Source organism: Eulemur rufifrons, chromosome 1 (assembly GCF_041146395.1).
Source record: "Eulemur rufifrons isolate Redbay chromosome 1, OSU_ERuf_1, whole genome shotgun sequence".
NCBI classification, from domain to species: domain Eukaryota; kingdom Metazoa; phylum Chordata; class Mammalia; order Primates; family Lemuridae; genus Eulemur; species Eulemur rufifrons.
The window spans coordinates 98,367,276-98,386,271 of record NC_090983.1 but is presented as its reverse complement, the minus strand read 5'-3'; the positions used below and the strand labels follow the sequence as shown (position 1 = coordinate 98,386,271).

The following is an 18,996-nucleotide window of genomic DNA, read 5'->3' as shown; positions in this document are numbered from 1 at the left end:
GGACAGCAATCTTTTAGAAAGAGGAAATCGTTCTAGAAAGTGCACTTTGCACCTTCAAATGCTCATACTTCTTCAAAAAATAAATAAGTATTATGAAACTACAGGGTTATGACAGGAAGGTGAGGCAGATGTTTATAAGTGATGCTCACACAAATATGGGAAATAAAAGGATTTTTACCCAGGAGACACTGAGATCCACCAGCTCTCTTTGCCAACATGACTTTCTGAACCTCTCTCTCTAAACAAGAGGTTGGAAAGTCTTTTCTAGGAAATCTTCCTGTTCCAATAAGAATGGCCTAAAGATAGAGACATCGGAGCTCGCTCAGTAAAGGCCAGCCCTGTTCTTCAGGGCAGCTCCCCATCAGCGCATTCTAGCCACCCCAGTCTGAAACATGAGCAGACAGCCTGGGCTCGTCCCAAGGAGGGGGAAAGCCACCAATGGGAATGAGAGACCAGATGACATAATGAAGAAAAAGCAACTTGAGAAAAGCAACTATGGAGAGAGAAGGATAACACATGGACACATACACAGAGACTAGGTCAGGCACGTACAGGTGGTCACACACATGCACAGAGGAACATGCTCGTACACATATACACACATGGACATACATGTACAGTTATGAACAAACACAGATACCCACATGTGTACACACACAGAGGCATACAGATACAGGCATGTACACACCCCCACATGGACAAACATGAACACATACACACACACAAGCCATTAATGTACTCAGAGTGATAAGAGAAGCCCCATATAAATCTCCAAGAGCTTAGCTTGGTGTCCTTGTGCATAAAAGTTTCACTCATGTCTTTGGAGAGACACTCTGCCCACATGTGGTCAAGCCCCCACCTCCCACAACATTCCAAAGACACCTCTGCAGCCCCCAATACAACGTGAGCTCTCACTAGCACGGATGACACAAACAGGACCTCCCGTTCGGAGACCTAGAGCAGCCAATTTGTGCTTGACACGTAACATATTTGATTGGCCCCTGCCTGATGGAGACACCTTGCTCTGCAGAACTAACAATGACGTGTCACCCTTCACAAAGAGGGGTTCTGGTCCTCTCCCAGGGTCAGTGGGGAGGAGCATCCTGGTTACAGATGGTTTTACTTTTGCATTTTCCTTTCTCAAGCCTTTGAATGCCCTTAGAATACGAACTTCGTGCCTTAAAGATCAATTGTTCTGTAATTACTGCTTGTGTACAATGTGGGGTCTCCACTGAGACCACTGGATTTTTAACAGCAGACACAACTCCACACCCTTGTCCTGTCATCGTAGCACACTTGGCTGCTGTGTGCTGCACCCCAGCAGGGACTCCGTGAGTGCCGGTCATTGGTCATTGGGCTGATGGGTTCCCTCTCACTCCTTCCCCAGCCTCGCCCATCGCACACCTGCCGGGACGATGGCAGCCGGGCTCCGCACTGATTGTGAAATTCTATTGCTCATCTGGAGTCCAAGGTTACGAGTCCAGAGCCATGAAACTATTAAAAACCCTTAAACTGAGTGTGCCTGGGGTAACCGACCAGGACCGTGTCAGTTTGAGCACGCATTACTCCCCATCCCTGGGAATCCCTTAGGCTTGGGTAGACCGGAATGGCGGGTCACTCATGTACGGGATTTTAGAATCAGGAATAGAAACACAAGCATTTCCCTCCTGAACTGAAAATAGCACCTCTGTCAGCAATGCACTACTAATCAAGAGATGTGTACTGTAAAACGCACAGGGCACAGACGGTGCACAGAGGCCTGTGCTCCGAGGTGGGAAGGATAGGAATATGGGCAACAGAGAGTCCGCACCTTCAGAGACCTCACTCTGCCCCAGAGAAGCAGCTCCACACACAGGAGAAATATAAGGCAGGGAACTGTGAGCAAGTTCAAGGTGGGGAGAGATCTGTCTCCCACAGCTGTGGACTAATATGAGCATTGCCATGGTGCATGCTCCAAACTGGAATCTCTCCGTTGCCATTGGACCTGCGTCTCCTCTTCCCGTTCTTCATGGTGGGGATTTCTCAGCTCCAGAAGCAGCTGAGCAGGCCACAGAGCTGGCTTAAAGGAGGAGGGCAAAGGGGCAGCCCTATAATCAGTTATGATGCATCCCCAAGTTAGTAAACCTGGGCTCAGATCAGACCAGACCTGTTTGACTCCCCCTACAATGACTGGCCACAGCTACACCTCTTTCTCCTTCCTCACGCACCCTTTATTCCCGTCCTCTGTGGCCTGACAGCCACCTACCCAGTGAATCACCCAGATCTTCCAGCTCTTGGTCCACACCACCACCTGCACCTGCTCCCCAGTGCCCTCGCCATCCCCAGTGCAGGTGCTTGTCCGCTCAGACCTGAAGGACAGACGTCAGCACAACCTCCACACCCATCCCCTTTCCTCCGTCCTACTTGCGGTCCACAAGACAGACTGGCAGCAGCAGCTCTGACCACGATCCTCCCCTCCATGCCTTCTCCCAGGTCCTTCCTAGTATCCCCCCAACTGAACTTGCTGTTTGCCTTTCCTCTGTCCACTCCCTGCGTGTACAAGTCCCTCTGAGAATGGCTAGTCACTGTTCCCACCACACTATCTTTGCCTCCCCACTGTCTTAGCTGCTCCACGCCATTCCTGCTTCCCAGAATGTGCTCCATTTATTGAGACAAAACCTGTGCCTCAGACTAGGGCCAGGGCTGGTCACCCCCAAGGCACTATTCTGGGTCACCTCTGCTGGAAATGGTCTCTTCCTCTCATGAGCCCTAAGCACACTCCACCTGCACAGTTCTTTTCAAAACTACTCATGTGGTAATTGTTAAATAAGTGTCTTATCTCTGGAAATATGTGTTTCATCACTTTGGGAACAAAGATGCATACGCTACACCTCTTTAAAATTCTCATACTTTCACTTAGTACCTTGCCTGGAATACCATAGGTGCTCAAGGTATGCATTGGATGAATTATCTACAAATAATGCTAGGTGGCAATTTTCCTAATTTCAAATATTATATTTATATAATGTTGGTCTTTTAAGAGAGTCATGCCCTAGGCAAGGCTTAAATTCTCTGGAAGCATTTTGAAAAAGATGAGGAAATAAATGATAAAGATAAGGCACATGTCCTAGTCAGGGTTGATTAGAATAGGCAGTAGTTGATTTTAAGTGAATGAACTCAAACCGTAAATTTCCTAGGTGGAATGATTTATTTATTCTCTGCCCTGGAAAGCAGTCATTGTGACTCTTTATTCAACAAAAGATAGAGAACCTTAGACTAAGACCTGTGCTCTGACACCGATCATTAGCAATCATAATTGTGGAAGGGAAAAGGAAAATCCAGAGATTCAGATCAAATCTCTCCTAGGAATAAATGACCTATAATCATTCCTAAGTGGCAATGCGCTTCATGCTATTTTAACCTGTTTCAATATGCAATGTATTATCATTAATGGCATCCTACAAAAATAAAATCCTGGTAGACTAAATGAATAACCAGCGGCCACACAACCCTCCTGGACCTCAATTCCCTCTCCTTCCATGTGGGAAAGCATCTCAAATTCTAATCTGTGCCTGTTCCCCTTGTTTTTCAGGGGCTACCCAGTAAGGGGCTTCCATCCTCACCAAGCTTGGGAGATCCTCCTGCAAGGCTGCTGCAGGGAGTTCATTACTCTCAGCTCAGACCCTTTTCACTTCATTACCTTGTCAACATTGACATTGATAACACTGGCCCAGATTCCCCAGGCAAAGGGCAAACAAATCAATAACGGTGCCATTGGCAAGGGAGAGGATATCAGCCAAAGAAAATCAATAGGCACAATGGTTGTACACTCTCATTAACAATAGCTGCTATTTCCAAATACCACTCAGTGCCAGACACTTGACTCGCATTGCCTCTTATATTCATAACAAATCAATAAAGCAACGATTGCTACTTTTGCTTTACAGATGAGGAAACCAAGGCTCAGAGAGGTGCAGTTAGTAGTGACAGAAGTGGCAAGTGACCTTTACAGGACTTGAGCTCAGAACTGTCTGATTCCAAACCCATTCATTTCCCACCTCACTCTCACGCACCATTGCGAGAGAAAAATCACAGTGTATGAAAAACTTGGAGATCCTCATCCAAGATCTAGAGGCAGCTGGTTGTGTGACATTGGGACCTGTAATGTGTACTCAGGTTCCTACAGCTCTAATATTTATACATATATATAATTTTTTTTCTTTGGTGAACATTAAGGAGCACTTAATATGTGCTGTCAATATGGTAGGTAGCAAGGAAGATAAAACCATAAATAAGATGGGAGTCCTGTCTTTGAAACCTCATGCTCAGCCCAGGCGGAGAAGGGGAGAGAGAAGGAGGTGATGTCAGATATCTTCAAACTTCAGACTAGATTCCAGGATTTTAATCTTGGTTGACTTAGCAAATATCACATGGCTATAACCCATCAGAGACAGCTCTGCTCCCAAGAGCAGAAGTTTAAATAATGTCAGGTGTGTTTTGGCCTGGTTCAACTATTTTAAGATGATTTCATCAGAGGCTGAATCCTGTCCACTCTCCCCTCCACTCTCTGCTGATCACCAGTAGAGTCAAGGCCACACACTGCCTAGTCCCTTCCCCTGGAGTAGGGGGGAGAGTGAAACTCAAGCTTTGTTATGCAAAGAGTGGAACACCTTTATCCCAGGGGACTGGAGTCTAAAGTCATTCTCAGAAGGAAAGGAGCTGTGTTGGATGAGGTGGCTTCTATTATTATTTTATTGGGATTACAAACACTTATTGAGCTTTTATTTTATAACAGGCATCATGCTAGTCACATCATCTGCATTGTCATCTGATTTTGCAAACAATAAGTGTTGTAATAACAAATATCTGTATTTGAACAGAGAAAACCGAAGTTCAGAGAATTCGGTAATTTGTGCAAGGCACATAAGATAGTGGTGAAATCACGATCTGAACCCAGGGCTGATTGTAAAGCTGCACATACAAGCAACATGCTAAATCCCTGCCATGATCAACACTCCCCTCGCTCCACATTCAGAAGAGATAAAGCTAAAACTGCAGAAGCCTCCAGCAGAATTGTCTGGAATACTTCACGTTATTCCTGAAAACCCCAAACGTGGCAGGATTGATCAGGGTGTGTAATCTAGACAGACACACACTAGTTTTATGCTACTAGGAAAAACAATCTCTATGACTCCATTTTCTCATCTAAACAAATCTCCCTGGGTTGTGAGAAAAATTAGTTAATATAGGAAAGAGTTTAGATCTGACACATAGCACGATATTATCAAATAATAATGCTAAATACTAGTTTTTATTAATATAGTACTGTTAGCAAACCACAGATATATATTGTTAGTATTATTATTTGGTTACTCTGAAGAAAACCTAGTGTTTAGCATAGCATACAAGAGACATCCTAAACTTTGAAAAACTTCAATACTCCTGGCAGAGAATTTACCTTGATAAATTTCCTGTGAAACAAATAAGTTTTAAAGTGCATAGGATCTTAAGATCAAGGACAATTTGTTTCTTTTTAGTTTTTAGTAGCACATTGTGTGGTCATAGTAATGTTCAATATTTTTTGTTTGAGGAGAACTAATTCAAACTTTCTATCAATTACAGTCATGCCATGTGACTTCCAGTCCAACATACAGACTACCCTTTGCTGACACATCCGGGCAGAGGTGAGCAGGGTCTGGCACGTCCTTGAAGGCCACCCTCTCAGAAATAGCTTGCGAACAGCTCCTCCCAGCTGAGGACAGTCGCATTTGGAAACAACATATCAGGGATACCTTTGCTTCACTCATTGTTTTTACTCACTAGCAAAGACAGAGCAGACAAGCGATGATATCAAATGAATAACTCCAGGGCATGCTGCTCAAAGAGTGGTTTCACTCTTACAAAAAACTGACAACTTTTACAGAACAGTACAGAGCACAGAGCAAGGCTGTGCTGCTATCATGAAGGGATTCATTTAAGATACAGAAATAAAGCTGCGTCTTAAATGAGAAGATAACACACATTCCTGTTGCATGAGGAGAAACTAAATCATCTACTGAATTTCTCCATGGGGAAAAATGCAGTTCATTATTTTTAAAAGAAACAATATCAAAAATTCCATGTAACCCAGTTGCAATTCAATGTTGGTTATCTACAAAGTAGAAAATACAAGACGTGGGTGTTTGCGAAGTTGGGATGATTGCTGAAATCTGATATTTCAGGATGCTTTAAAACACAACAGTCACTTCATGACTCAGGAAGTCAGATTAGATTAATGAATCTGAAATATTTTATTACTCAGAGAGACAATGTCATTAAGAATGATCTGGACACAATGTAAGACAATTACACACAATGTTACAATTTGAGTCAGGAAGAGGCTGTGGATTGGGGATTTGGTATTTACTAAAGAACTATGTGTGACCATAAACAAAGTGAAATACTATTTAAGAAACATATGCATTTAAAATTAAACAATTTCTTAGAGGAGTCACTTGGAAAGTTGCAAACTTGTTCCAAAGAAGGTAACATGCATTTATTTCTTAAAAAAGCATCTCTCAACTATTATTTTTTCTGTTGTAACACATTTAGACTGTTGATGTACACAAGCACAATGTATTCCCCAAATTAGGCACAATTCCTAGCCTACCTCCATAACTGTACCCCCTTTTGTCCTCCTCACACAAGAGACAGCAAACTGCAAATGAGAAAAGGGGTAGTATTATCTGGGCATTCTTGATTATTCTGCTCTCACAGTCCAGCTCATTCTCTGGTAAGAGCATCTCAACGTCCCTTTGAGAAATAACCTTTCCCTGTCCTCAGCACACATGGTTAACATTGAGCTGACCTGTTTGGTCTCCCCCGAGCCACAGCTGGGTGATGGTCCAGGTATGGCTGTCCCGTGTATCCCAGCCACCTGGACACTGCCACAGTCTGGTTTTGTCACTTGGCATAAATTGGTCCTTGGAAGCTCAATCCTAAGACTTTTTTGGAAACTTTTGAAAATGAGAGGCTTTGTTTCCACACAGGATGCTGAACTGGTAGTATTTAAGCCTGGAAGTGTTGCCACTGAACGTTGCTTGTGAATGAAGCCTCACAAAGAGGGAAGCAGGGTGAGAGACAGACAGACTGCCGGGGGCTGAACTGTGATAATACTGGAGCTTCGGAATCCAGCTGTACCCAAAGCAGGTCCCACATTTTGAACTTTCCATTTTTATCAACTATTATATTCTGTTTCATTGTCATTGCTTAAGCTGGTATGAATTTGATATGCCCGTGAAACAATACTCATTGCCAGTGAGTCCCACTCCCCCCTTCGTGACTACCATGGTTCAGAACGGCTATTTTAGAGCACGTTTGAGTGCCTCTTTGGAAGTTAACTTTACATTCACCTTGACGGACACATTAAAAAATCAGTTCTCCTTTATGTTCTTATAATCCTTAAACATCAAAAACCACTTAAACTAATATTTATTGAGTATATGGTAAATAACAAGTACTACGGATATAATGTTGCATGAAATCCTTATACATCTCCATGAATAAATTAAATGAATTAAGTGTTACTATCTTCGTTTTACCAGTGAGGACCTACAAACAGATCAGGCAAATTCACCAAGGTCACACAACAGTTAATTACAGGAGAGATGCAAATGTAGGTCAGTTTGTCTCCAAACAGCTGAGCATCTTCCACTCTAGAATTTTACTTCCCAGTTTAATATTGACTACATCAGATTTGAAACATAAGAAGGGCCTGTGTACAAAATCAAAAAAGAATTAAAGTTCTCCAAAATGAGCACTTTAAAGTCTATATCTTTCATTTATATGCATAAATTCTGCTGTTTCCTAAAAATGGCAACATAACTCACCCTCTGCAAGATGCTTGGGAAGGGATTTAAGTGGTCGGGGTGTTCACTCAATGATACTGTGATGCTGCAAAAGACACAATAGGCTTGAAGTTTAAACCTGAGGAATCGGGGAGAATTAAAGAACCTTGTTCTATAGAAGCAATCAGAATTCACTTTAAAAAGGACAAAAATACATGCAAGTGCTCACAGACAGCCCCGCACTTTAAAGATTAGCTATAAATTTTATGCATCTTGAGAAGAAATTCTTTCAGTTTTTGTATGACTTTTTAGGGCCAAGTAAACCTTTAAAACTACAAAGGCAAACAGCCATCAGAGCAGAAGTATAATATCTCTACCAGGTATGAGCTTTGCTCTATTAAACTAGCAAGGAGGCAGAGAACTAAGGAATGCTGGCCTCATGAGCGAATAATGCTATTAGCATGCCCTGAGTGCAAACTCCATTTTAAGGTCTATTCAGAAACAGGTAGCTACAGTTTAAAGGCAATTCCTTTCCACCAAAACTTTAATATGTTTCTGTATTTTTAGAAGTAACTACTTCCTAAATTTGTAAACCAGTAAGAAGTCTTCCTTCAGGAAAATAGTTATTTAGTTCTTAATTATATCAAAAAATAGTAGATTTGTTTTACAATCAAATTTAGTGATACATTTTGGCAGAGTAAAAAAAGAGAAATCAGGACCAGAAAAAAATATTTAAACAAATACAAAAGAGGCAGAGTTTCTTTTAGAAGTTTCAAGCTTTTTGAATTGCTAAATCCGTCTGACTATTCATGTTCTTGTGACAGGGCCAAGTTAGACAGAGACTTAGAAACACACTGATAAGGCACACGCTGTTTGAAGCAGAGGAAAGCACATCTCAACTTTCAAAGAAAGTAAGTAATTTCCCAGACACAGATGATCTTATCCAAATGGGTAACTTTCCTATATACGTCTGCGTGCTCTCTCTCTCTCCTTTTCCTTTTAAATGTTACTTTCTCTTAAACTCACTGAGGCGATAGGCCAGAACCAAGTAATCGCTCTTGAAAGTCAAGAAATGTCAGTAAACCAAAGAATGAACTTAGTAACATGCTCTGGCTTGTCCTATTTGAGCACCAACATTTGTAGAGAACCAACAATGAAGTTTTAATGTACATGATTATCTCTGCTATTTTCATGAGCTGGTCTCTGTGTCATAGGAACTCTCAGGAAAGAAACTGCTTTATTGGTCATGGTATAATATCTGTAGCACCATGACGGGCATAGAGTATGTACTAAATGACTATCTTCTAAAATAATGAATTGGCTTTTCCCTTTACAAAAAGAAAATGAACAAACTTGCTTTTGCTCTGCAATGGAATGCTATTAGTGATACTGAAGAAAATGGAGACAGTAGGTTCACTACATAGTTTTTCCCTTAGTACCGACTATGAAAAATGCTTGTAAATCCTTGATTTACAGTTGAAAGTGTCCTATAAAACAATCTTTTCTAAAATTGTGGAGCAGGGTTGCATGTGTCCTCAATCCCACTAGTCCATTTCTACACCCCGTTCCTTTCTCTTCATCCCACTCTACTCCCTTTGTGTATACATGGGGCTTGATCCTTTTGTTTCCAAATAGTCCCCAGGATTAGTGTCCCTCCTTAATAATGAGCCTAATGTTCATGTTCATATCATCTCCCTTTACCTCCAGCTAGCAACTTTCATAGACCACAGATGCTGGGGTTAAATGTGAGTCCAGATCCTCGTGTCTGTTTAATAGTGGTTTGGATGGGAAGGAAGGCCAGTAGGAAAAGGTCTGGCACCCTTAGGGCCACAAAGACATTTTATTGGGTATTCTTCCTCAATCTTAGCACAGTTTTTTTTTTTTTTTTACCTGATAATCACATAGCATTAGAAACAAAATGACAAGGTGCCCATTAAACATGTAGTACTTTGCTTTAAAGTTTTATTCCACCAGTCTTATTGTTGATTTAACTCAAAATGGTGAAGGGTCATATGAATGGAATACACACTTGTAAGATTTATAGAGGGATTGTTTTTTTTAAAGAAGAAGATGTTATTGTAACTTCCATTGCATGAAGTAGATGCCATGGAAAAGGCCTGGGCTTTGTGGTGAGCCCAAATTCTCTCTACTCCCAGGATTCTTTTGATTTGGTTAAAATGAGGATTCAATGACCCAAAATATATTTAGGTAGCATAGAACAATATAATAAACTAGATTTTCTAAAAGGAAATACTACTTAATTAAAAGCAACAAATGTATTTTTAATGCTTTGCTGAACTCCAGGAAGTGAAAAAGAATCCTAACTTTTTTTGACATTTTTTTTCAGAGGGAGGGTGAGATGAAAGGAAGTGAACCATAAACCAATATTAGAATTATATTGGGGAAAAATAAGTGAGTTGTTTTAAAGAAGAATGGATATTTTAAGTCTTGAGCCCTTGCAAAGGGAAGATGTTTGACTTGAGACTCTGATATTATGCTTTAGTGAAAAGTGAATGAGGAGAAAAAAAGAAGAAAACACCTAACAACATAGGGAATAAGCAGAAAAATCCGCTCACCTCTAATGTGGCTCTGAATTAACAGAAAACAAAAAAAACAGCAAAACAAAACAGTAAGAAAAATAACAATATGATATATTCTGATATTGATACTAACAACATTTTTGCTGTAACTTCAACAAGAGTCTTGATCTCAATCAGGTATGGAGCTCAAATTTATATTCCTCTGCTATTCAGAAAAGAAAAGTGAGACATTAAAATTATCCTAAACTGGTAGTACCTAGCATCTGGCAGAAATTAACACAAGTCTTTAAGGAAAGCTTCCCAATTTTTGATCCTCAGAGTTTCCAAAAATTAATCTCAACCAAATATGAGTGCACTCACACACACACACACACACACACACACACACAGCAAAAGGAAACAGGCTACCATAGCAAAGAGTTAGAAAACAGCAAGTAACAGATTTGAAGCCCCACATGCTTCAAATATTAAACTTAGCGAGACAAAATGTTCAATAACTATTACTGGAATATTAATGGAATTCTGTTTGGTGTGTGTGTGGGGGGGAGGTTTGTTTGTTTTTTTTAAGAGACAGGATCTCACTCTGTCATCTGGGCTTGAGTAAGGGAATTCCTAGAGACATAAAAAGATGAAAACAAACAAAAAAAGAACAGGGAAAACAGACTGTCTTAATTAACAGACACATTTGAAAAAGAACAAAATATTACTTTTATAAATAACAGGCATAATCAATAAAAATGACTCATTGAATGAGATAAGGCATAAAGAGAGAGAATTATTGAATGTGAAGATAAAACCAAATGAATTGTCCAGAATGCAAAGATATGGTAACAAAGAATAACAGTTATTATAAAAAGAGGTAAGCAATATGAGGATAAAATTAGAAAGTCTAAGATTTATCTAATTCAGATCTACAATAATTGAATAGAGAGAATAAGGAAGAAGCAAGATTTAATATGTCAAAATTGTTCAGAAGTGAATAGATGCGTGTGATAATACACACGAACTAGATCCACAGATACATGTGAACCAACGAATAGATACAGGAAGCATAATAATGTCAAGTAAGATACTTAAAAAAGAAATCTATAATCAGACACAGGATAATGAAAATCACAAAACACCAAAGAAAAAAGCGATGACTTGAAATCAGCTTATGGCGGGGAGGGTGGGGTGGTCAGAGCATCTTCAGCAGCAGAACAGGTGCACAGCCGACTGCTCAGCGGCAACACAGGGGCCAGCGGACAAGGGCGCAGTGATGTGCCAGGGAGAGTCTGAAACGGGCTTTTCAGCAAAAGGGGTAAAAAAGTCCTGACTTAGCATTTCACATATCCAAGGTATAAACACCTCTAATACAGCCAGTTTCAAGCCATCACCAAGATACGATTGGATGCAGAGATGGGGAGATGTGTTTAACCAGCTCTTAGGAGCCAATGCCGGGGACTGCATCGCACCTCTGAATAATTCCCCAGTATCTCAGGGAAAATATCTTTCAATAATGAATTGTAGGTCTAGCAAATTTGTCCTCCAAGATTAAAGGTAAAATAAAAATATTTTTTAAGATAAAGAGTTTACAGTTAAGAGACTCTTACACAGAAAAAGTCAAAAGGATTAGTTCATAAAAAAGGAAATAAAATTTGGCAAACAGTAAAAAAGTCTGAGACAAAGGAAGAAATGAGAAACAAATAAACTAGTGGCTATATTAATAAATCAAAAATAAGCACTATCTATAGAAGATAATTATTATGAGGAAGAGGAAAGGAATCAGAACTAAACAAATGAAATTCAACCCAGAAATCAGTTATTATTCATTGGTTCATACAACCACATCTGGAAATTAAAAATAACGTTTTCTAGACCCTACTGAAGCTAAGTTTCTGGATTCACCTTACATTCTGGAAATTATATACCCTTTATGAACCTAGAGGGCTGTAGCAGGAGTCATTTTTCTGCCTTTTCAGCTCTTTCTACTGGCAGGCAAAGTCATGGCAGCACGGAACATTTTCTGCAACCACTTTTCAGAGATCTCCTGCCTCCTGTGAAGTGACACACAGTTCTGGGGCCACAGTGGGTTCTGGACGCCAGTCTGGAATAAGTGGGCAATAGCTCCCCATTAATCATCTTGGGGAGTCATGCCAAAAGACCCTAACAAGAACCCACACCATAAGTGCTGCAACATTTTTTAAGCAACTAATTTATTATGTTGAATATATTCCTAGATATATTATAAATGCCTAGAATTACTAATGTTGTCTACACTGTACTGTGACTTAGAGAGTTAGAAAGAACATGATAAAATTACAGGAAAAGTTGGATATATAGAAAGTAAGGTGGCAGAAACAAACCCAACTATACAAGTAGCCCCCAAATGTAAAAGGACTTACATTTGCCAATATAAAAAACAGAGATCACTAGATTGGGTATAAAAATCAAACTTCAGTTGTATATTCTTCACAAGAACACATATAAGGCTTAAAGAAAAGGAAGGATTGAAAGAAAAAGATTCAGAAAGATAGACCAGGCAAATACTAAACCAAGAAAAACTGTAATAGCTACATTAATAATAGGCAAAATAGATTTAAGGAAAAAAGACTATTAGAATCTAAAAAGATCATTTAAGTATGATAAAATGTTCAATTCTTTAAGCATATATAAAAATATCGATCTTTCATGCACCGAATAAATACCCTCATCATATGTAAAGCTGAAATTCACAGAGCTTCCAGTAGAAAAAAAAAAAAGAAAAGAAAATTCACTCTTATAGTAGGAGATTTCAATCCTCTATCAATTGTTGATGAATTATCAGGTTGTTCAAATCCTCATTCTCTTTACCTAATTTCTTTAAGTAAAAATTAAGTAAATGCAAGTAAAATATTAAGTAAAATTTTAAAAAGTAAATTCATTTAAAATTAAGTAAAAATTTAATGATTTTTACTTATTTTACTAACTTACCTTTCACAAACTTCTACAAAGTAGATTTAAATATCAGTGCCCATTCTTGCCACACACATCTCAGCATTTCCTGAATCAGAAAGCTGGGTTCCAGATCTTGCATATTATGGGAGTGAAAGGCTCTCGATTTGAATCACTAAACACTCTAATGAAAATCATTTATTCATTATTTTGACAAAACCTACTGGAAAGAAAGGAACCAGAGCAACATACCTGTGACTTTGCCCAGGGTGAGCGACCTTATGACTTTGAACTCCACTTCTGGGGAAAAGTTATAACTGAGCCGGAGCTGCCGGTCCACCTGCAGGACGACAGAGCACAAAGGCACATCAGCAGCTCTGGTCTGGGGTAAGAGGCATAAAACACTCCCATCTGGAAACAGCTTGGAAAAGCACACAGAGAGCCGACCTCTCGGGATTTTCTCTCAGGAGAGATTAGAAGTGTCTTGCTAATTCCCCCACAATGCACATAAAATAGCCCTTTCTTTCTTCTTTGTGAAATGAGGGCTTTCACACAAGTCTTCTCCCAGGGAAATTCTAGACAGCTTTTTACCGGTATTTATCTCCCCGCTGAGATTTTCTCACCAAATTCTTTGCTGCAAACAAGGAAACAAATGAACCCTGTGCAGGAGCTTGTTGTGCAGGATTAACATTAATGGCAGGCAGGCATTTCCCCTCCTTTTGCACTTAGGGCCAAGCACTGGCCCCTGGGTTCCATAATTCTGACCTGGTCTCATTCAGGTGTGGGCAGAGAGATTTTCCGGGGCAAGGATTGCAGTTTGACAGAACACTGGGTCCTGGGGAGGAGAAGCTAGCTGGACAGTAGCCACCAACATGGACAGCTGATAGCCTACCTTGTGGGAGCAGGAGGAGCAAAGGCCACCCACTGGGATTCACTGGGACTTCATTCACTTCTACGATCATCTTGGAGGCATCCCTCCTTGCCTCTCCCATTGCTAATGCCAGCTCCATCTGTTTGGTGGCCTCCTCCTCACTCTTAGACGAAACTTCCCATCCATCCCCAGTTTTTTTCAGTCTAGTCAAATCCTGCGGGTTTCTACCAGGTTCTACTCTGAATATCTGTATGATATTATCCCTGGAAAGAACCCTCATTATCTTACAGTTCACCTGTAAGAATAGGAGGCTAAGACTCCTTTGTCTGTGTGCCTGACTTTGCACAGCCTGGGAGCAGCCGGTCGGGGACTCATCTAGTCCTTCCCTCTCCCCTCCGTGATGTTCCTTCTGCACCTGTCTGCTCATGCTGACCCTCCTCCAGGAACCTCCTGGTGCTGCAGTGGTTTCTCCTGTGACAGAAGACAGTGTCTCCTGTGACGCTGGCTATGACCTGCGGTACATGACTACATGCTTTGTTACTATTTCATGTATGACATTGCACTGTAATAATATTTGCTATTTATTGAACACTGGGTACGTATGAGACATGATATTAATATATCCTTCAAAATCTGTTCCTCCCTAGAATACTATGAAACAGACATTATTGTCCCCGTATTACAAATGGAGAGACTGATGCTTGGACAGCAGCTTGGCCAAGGCCACACAGTGTCACAAGAGCAGTGTCCCGCCCACCACACAATGTGGTATTTGTTTTACTTGTCATACCTCCTAGACATTTAAGCAGCATGTAGATGAACACAGTGTCTTTTTATTTCTGAATGTCTAGCATACTCACTCCACCAAGGTTTGAGTTTCTACTGGGTGCCAGGCACTGGGCCATGTGGCCCTGGAGCCCAGGCCCTCCAGGAAGCTGTCCCTGCTGCCGTGGGCAGATTAGTTCTTCTCTGTTCTCATCATGCTTTTTCCTACCTCTAACCCTGCATTTGTGCTACTGCATTACAATGACCTGCTTTCCTTTCTCTCTCTTCCTTTGCTTTATCGCCACTAAACTACTGGTTCTTTGAGGGCTCAGGTCACTTCTTATTCATATATGTTTTCTACAGAGCACTAGCACAGAAACTGGCAAAGTTTGCCGAGTAAATAAACTAAGATCCTCTATTGTTTCCCCTTCTATCTGGTGAGCTATAAAGACAGAATCTGTCATAATATCAGGACGTCTCTGGTGGCCGTGACACCTTCAGTACAACATGAGGTTTTCGGTGCCCTGGTTCCCATGCAATAGTCTGTTTCATGCTCAGGAGTTCAGATTCAGCTTCTGCCCCCAAGGAGTTTCCTTCCTGTCCTACCACGTGGCTCTCACCTGCCTCCTCCCACTCTCTCTTTGGAGCTGCCCCTTCCCACAGGGTCATGCTCTGTTGTCCGGGTAGGAGAGGGGGCTAAAGTGAGTGGGGACTTCCTGCCAGGTGGAGAGCAGTAGAAGGAGTCTTAGAGCTAGAGGTTGAGCTGAGATGCCCCTGGCTTCTGCCACTCACCTCCGCCTCGGCCTGCACAGAGCCAGTTTCCATCTGCAAGTGATTCCTGATCATTGACAGATCTAGGTTCCAGTGTTGCGCATGGAAGAGCTAATTTTCAAGCACATGAATCATTCGTACCCAACTGTGGTGTGTGCTTTGTGAGAACTTGACCCTCCTTAGCACTTTAATCCAATGACTAATGAAGGAGAGAAGGAAGTAAGTGACATTCACAGTGGTTTCTAGCAAAATGAGAGTTTTCAAAGGTTGGGAGAGGAAGGTGGGATGACTCAAAGGAAATGAGGCCATTGATGGGCTGTGGATGGCTCAGGGGATGGGTCTGAGCCCTCACACGGAGGGCGGGCACCTGCACACTAGTGCTGGTTCAGGTGTGTTACCTCTTTGTGGAACTAAGCAAATGCAGAGGGCAAAGCAAAATAAAAGGAGGGAGGGTAAGTATGTTTTAGAACTTCATTAACTATGATATGAGCTAAACAATCAATGAAGTATTAACAGTAGGAAATTCATTATTTTATTAGACTTCCTTATGCCTATATTATAGTTTAGTATTGTTTTCATATTTAATTACAACAGTTAGGGTGGTAAAGGGTGAAACATCCTAGCTTTTAAATATCTCAGATATCTGAAGTTTGCAATCTGGTCTAGAGAAACTTTGCCAATCTCAAAACCTGGAACACCCAGTGACTTGTCACATCATTAAACAGATCGGTAAGGGGAGGGAAATGCAACAATCTGTTTTGAGTAAGCCCTAGGTGCCAGGCTTCGTGCTTGGTCCTTTAGCTACATTTTTCCATAGAATCTTTACAAGAACTGACTGAGCCTAGTTGAGTTCATCTTTTCATGCATAGATAAATAGACAGAAATAGAGACAGAGCTATAGATACCCAAGTAGACTGAGGCACAGAAAGGCAGTGGTCTAAGTTCACACAGTGCAAGAGACAGCGGGGAATTCACACCCAAGTCTATCTCCCCTAGGGACACCTCCCTCAGCCTCAGAATCTTTATCTCTCCAAGAAAGGAATTAAGTAGTGGGTTTCAAAAATACCTAGCCCCTCCTTTACAGCTTAGCTTCGTTTGTGCTGGCATTTGGTTAAACTGGCTTAATCTGTGTAATGTCATCAGTGCATGTAAAATAACGTCACTGAAGTTCACCTCCACCACCTGGGCATTTTGGGGACACTTGAGTCTTAAAAAATACTAGCCAAATTCCAATTCTTAATCATTGCCAAGAGTTCTTGCTCCTGGCTGCAGGCCCAGGCCCCCAGGTCTCCAGGCCATGGTCACAGACAGAGGGGAGGATGAACCACTCAGGCCAGGGTGTGTGGCGGAATTGCTCTTAGGGACTGTACTGTGGCAGGCTGAATATGGTGCGACTTCTGCCCTCCCTCTCCGACAGTCCTGAGCAGTGCCTGGTGGACTCCCCCCAGGGCCTGCGGTGGGACTGAGGGTACAGCAGTAGCTGCCCTTGTCTGTTTTCAAGGAACAGCTTGTTCTAGGGGGAGAAGGAGAAAGAAAACTGATTGGGTGAGGAGGGTGGGAATGTCAGGGAGGCAAATATTAATAATGTTACTGTGTCGATAAACTAATTTAAAGTTAAACAAAAAGTCACGCCTCTAGGTCTTTCTGCTCCCTTCAGCACTTTGGAAATAGTATGTTCTCAACCAATCTGTGCTCATCATTGACTAGAAATTGATTGGTGAAAATTCTCTAGATGGAGGAGAGAAGGAAATATCTCTCATTGTCTTATTTGTCTTTTATTAGTAGAAAAGAAGATAGGACATACTTAAAAAAGGAGGAAAAAGGAGTCATATGTACAAATGACCACAGGAGTGGACCCCAGTTCTTCCACTGGGATCTCAGTGAAAACATATTCAAACAAGAAGTCATTGTTCCCATTCTTTTCATCCCTCAATTTGGCTCAGCCCAAACTTGCTCTGAAGACCGTCCCATCACTTATTTGAGGAGTAAATGCTAAAGGGAAGTCCATTAAATTTTGATCAATCAAGAATTATGTGTACTATATATTTGAGAATTATTCCTGAACTTCCATCCAATTGGGATATCTAATAGCCAATCTTGACTTTTCCTATGTTCTATATCATTCAGTACCATTGACGTTCCTCCTTTGGCATCTCTCAAACCCTTCTCTTCCTGGCTCCCTGCACTGTGCTAGCCGGGCTCTGCCCGTCACTTCTTGACTAGTCTCTGTCTTATGTCTCATCACTCTCAGACACGTCTTCCCATGTAATGATCGCAGGAAGCCCCTGACAGTGAAGGTCTAGCCATGCTGCTCGCCTGCCTGAAATCCAGCAGTTTCCCTTCCCCTCTCATAAGGTCAATTTGATCTTCTTCCCAGAGTACCAGAAGCCCCATGGCACTCATCCATTTATTATAGTTCATAAATATTTATTAAGCACCTCCAATATTTTAGCCACTTGCTGACAAAGAGGGGTTTCATAGTAATGAAAACAGATACAAATCCTTATTCTCATGCAACTTACATTCTAGAGTAGGGAGACAGGACAGGAAATTTGATAAAAAAGTAAATTGTATGGTATGTTAATTTCTAAGAAAAAATAAATCAGGCAAGAATAGCAGGGAGTGCAATGTTGAAGTCAAGGAGGTAGGTTGCTGGGTTACGGAAGGTGATCAGAGACAGCCTCATTGAGAATGACATTTTGAGTCACTTGGGTCCTGAAGGGAGTATGAGAACTGGGACTCCAGGCAGTTGGAGAATGGCATTCTAGACAAAGCAAACAGTGAGTTCACAGGTTCTCGAAATAGCAGGGAGGCCAGAGTGGCCTGAGTGGAGTTCTGGTGGGAATGGTAATAGACAAAGTTAGAAAAGGAACCGGGCAGGGAGCAAGGATGTCATGTCGTTGTAATCCTTGCAAGGATCTGCAAAATCTTTGGCTTTTTCTCTACATGAGAAGGGGAACTGTTGACAGAGTATGGACAGAAGAGTCCCAAGATCTGACTGTTCTTTCAGTAGGATCACTCCGGCCTGCTCTGTTGAGAATAGACAGCTGAGGAACAAAAAGAGGAGCAGTGATGTGTCAATCAAGAACCAACCGTAAATGGTAATAATCCAAGCAAAGGACAAGGGTGGCCTGGGGCAAAGCAGAAGCTGCTCATGCACAGCATGTTAGATGCAAGAGAAAGAGAGATAAAAATTGAACAACTGGAAGAATGCGCTGTCCCTACTAGGATGCGGAAGGTTTTGGCAGATGGGTGGTTGTTTGGGGGAAATTCTCAGGAATCAGTTTTAGTTATGTATTTAAATATTCAAGATGTATTATGGACATTCAAA

At 41.4% G+C, this 18,996-nt stretch overlaps 1 protein-coding gene across 2 annotated transcripts in view; it reads right to left on the bottom strand.

The window, feature by feature from the left end:
• Positions 1-18,996, bottom strand: part of CNTNAP5 (contactin associated protein family member 5) — a 770,280-nt gene that overhangs the window by 26,651 nt on the left and 724,633 nt on the right. For both annotated transcript variants that reach the window (XM_069473762.1, XM_069473772.1), the window contains exon 21: positions 13,511-13,598. In XM_069473762.1, the coding sequence (XP_069329863.1) occupies positions 13,511-13,598 (88 nt within the window). The remainder of the gene's footprint in view (positions 1-13,510; positions 13,599-18,996) is intronic.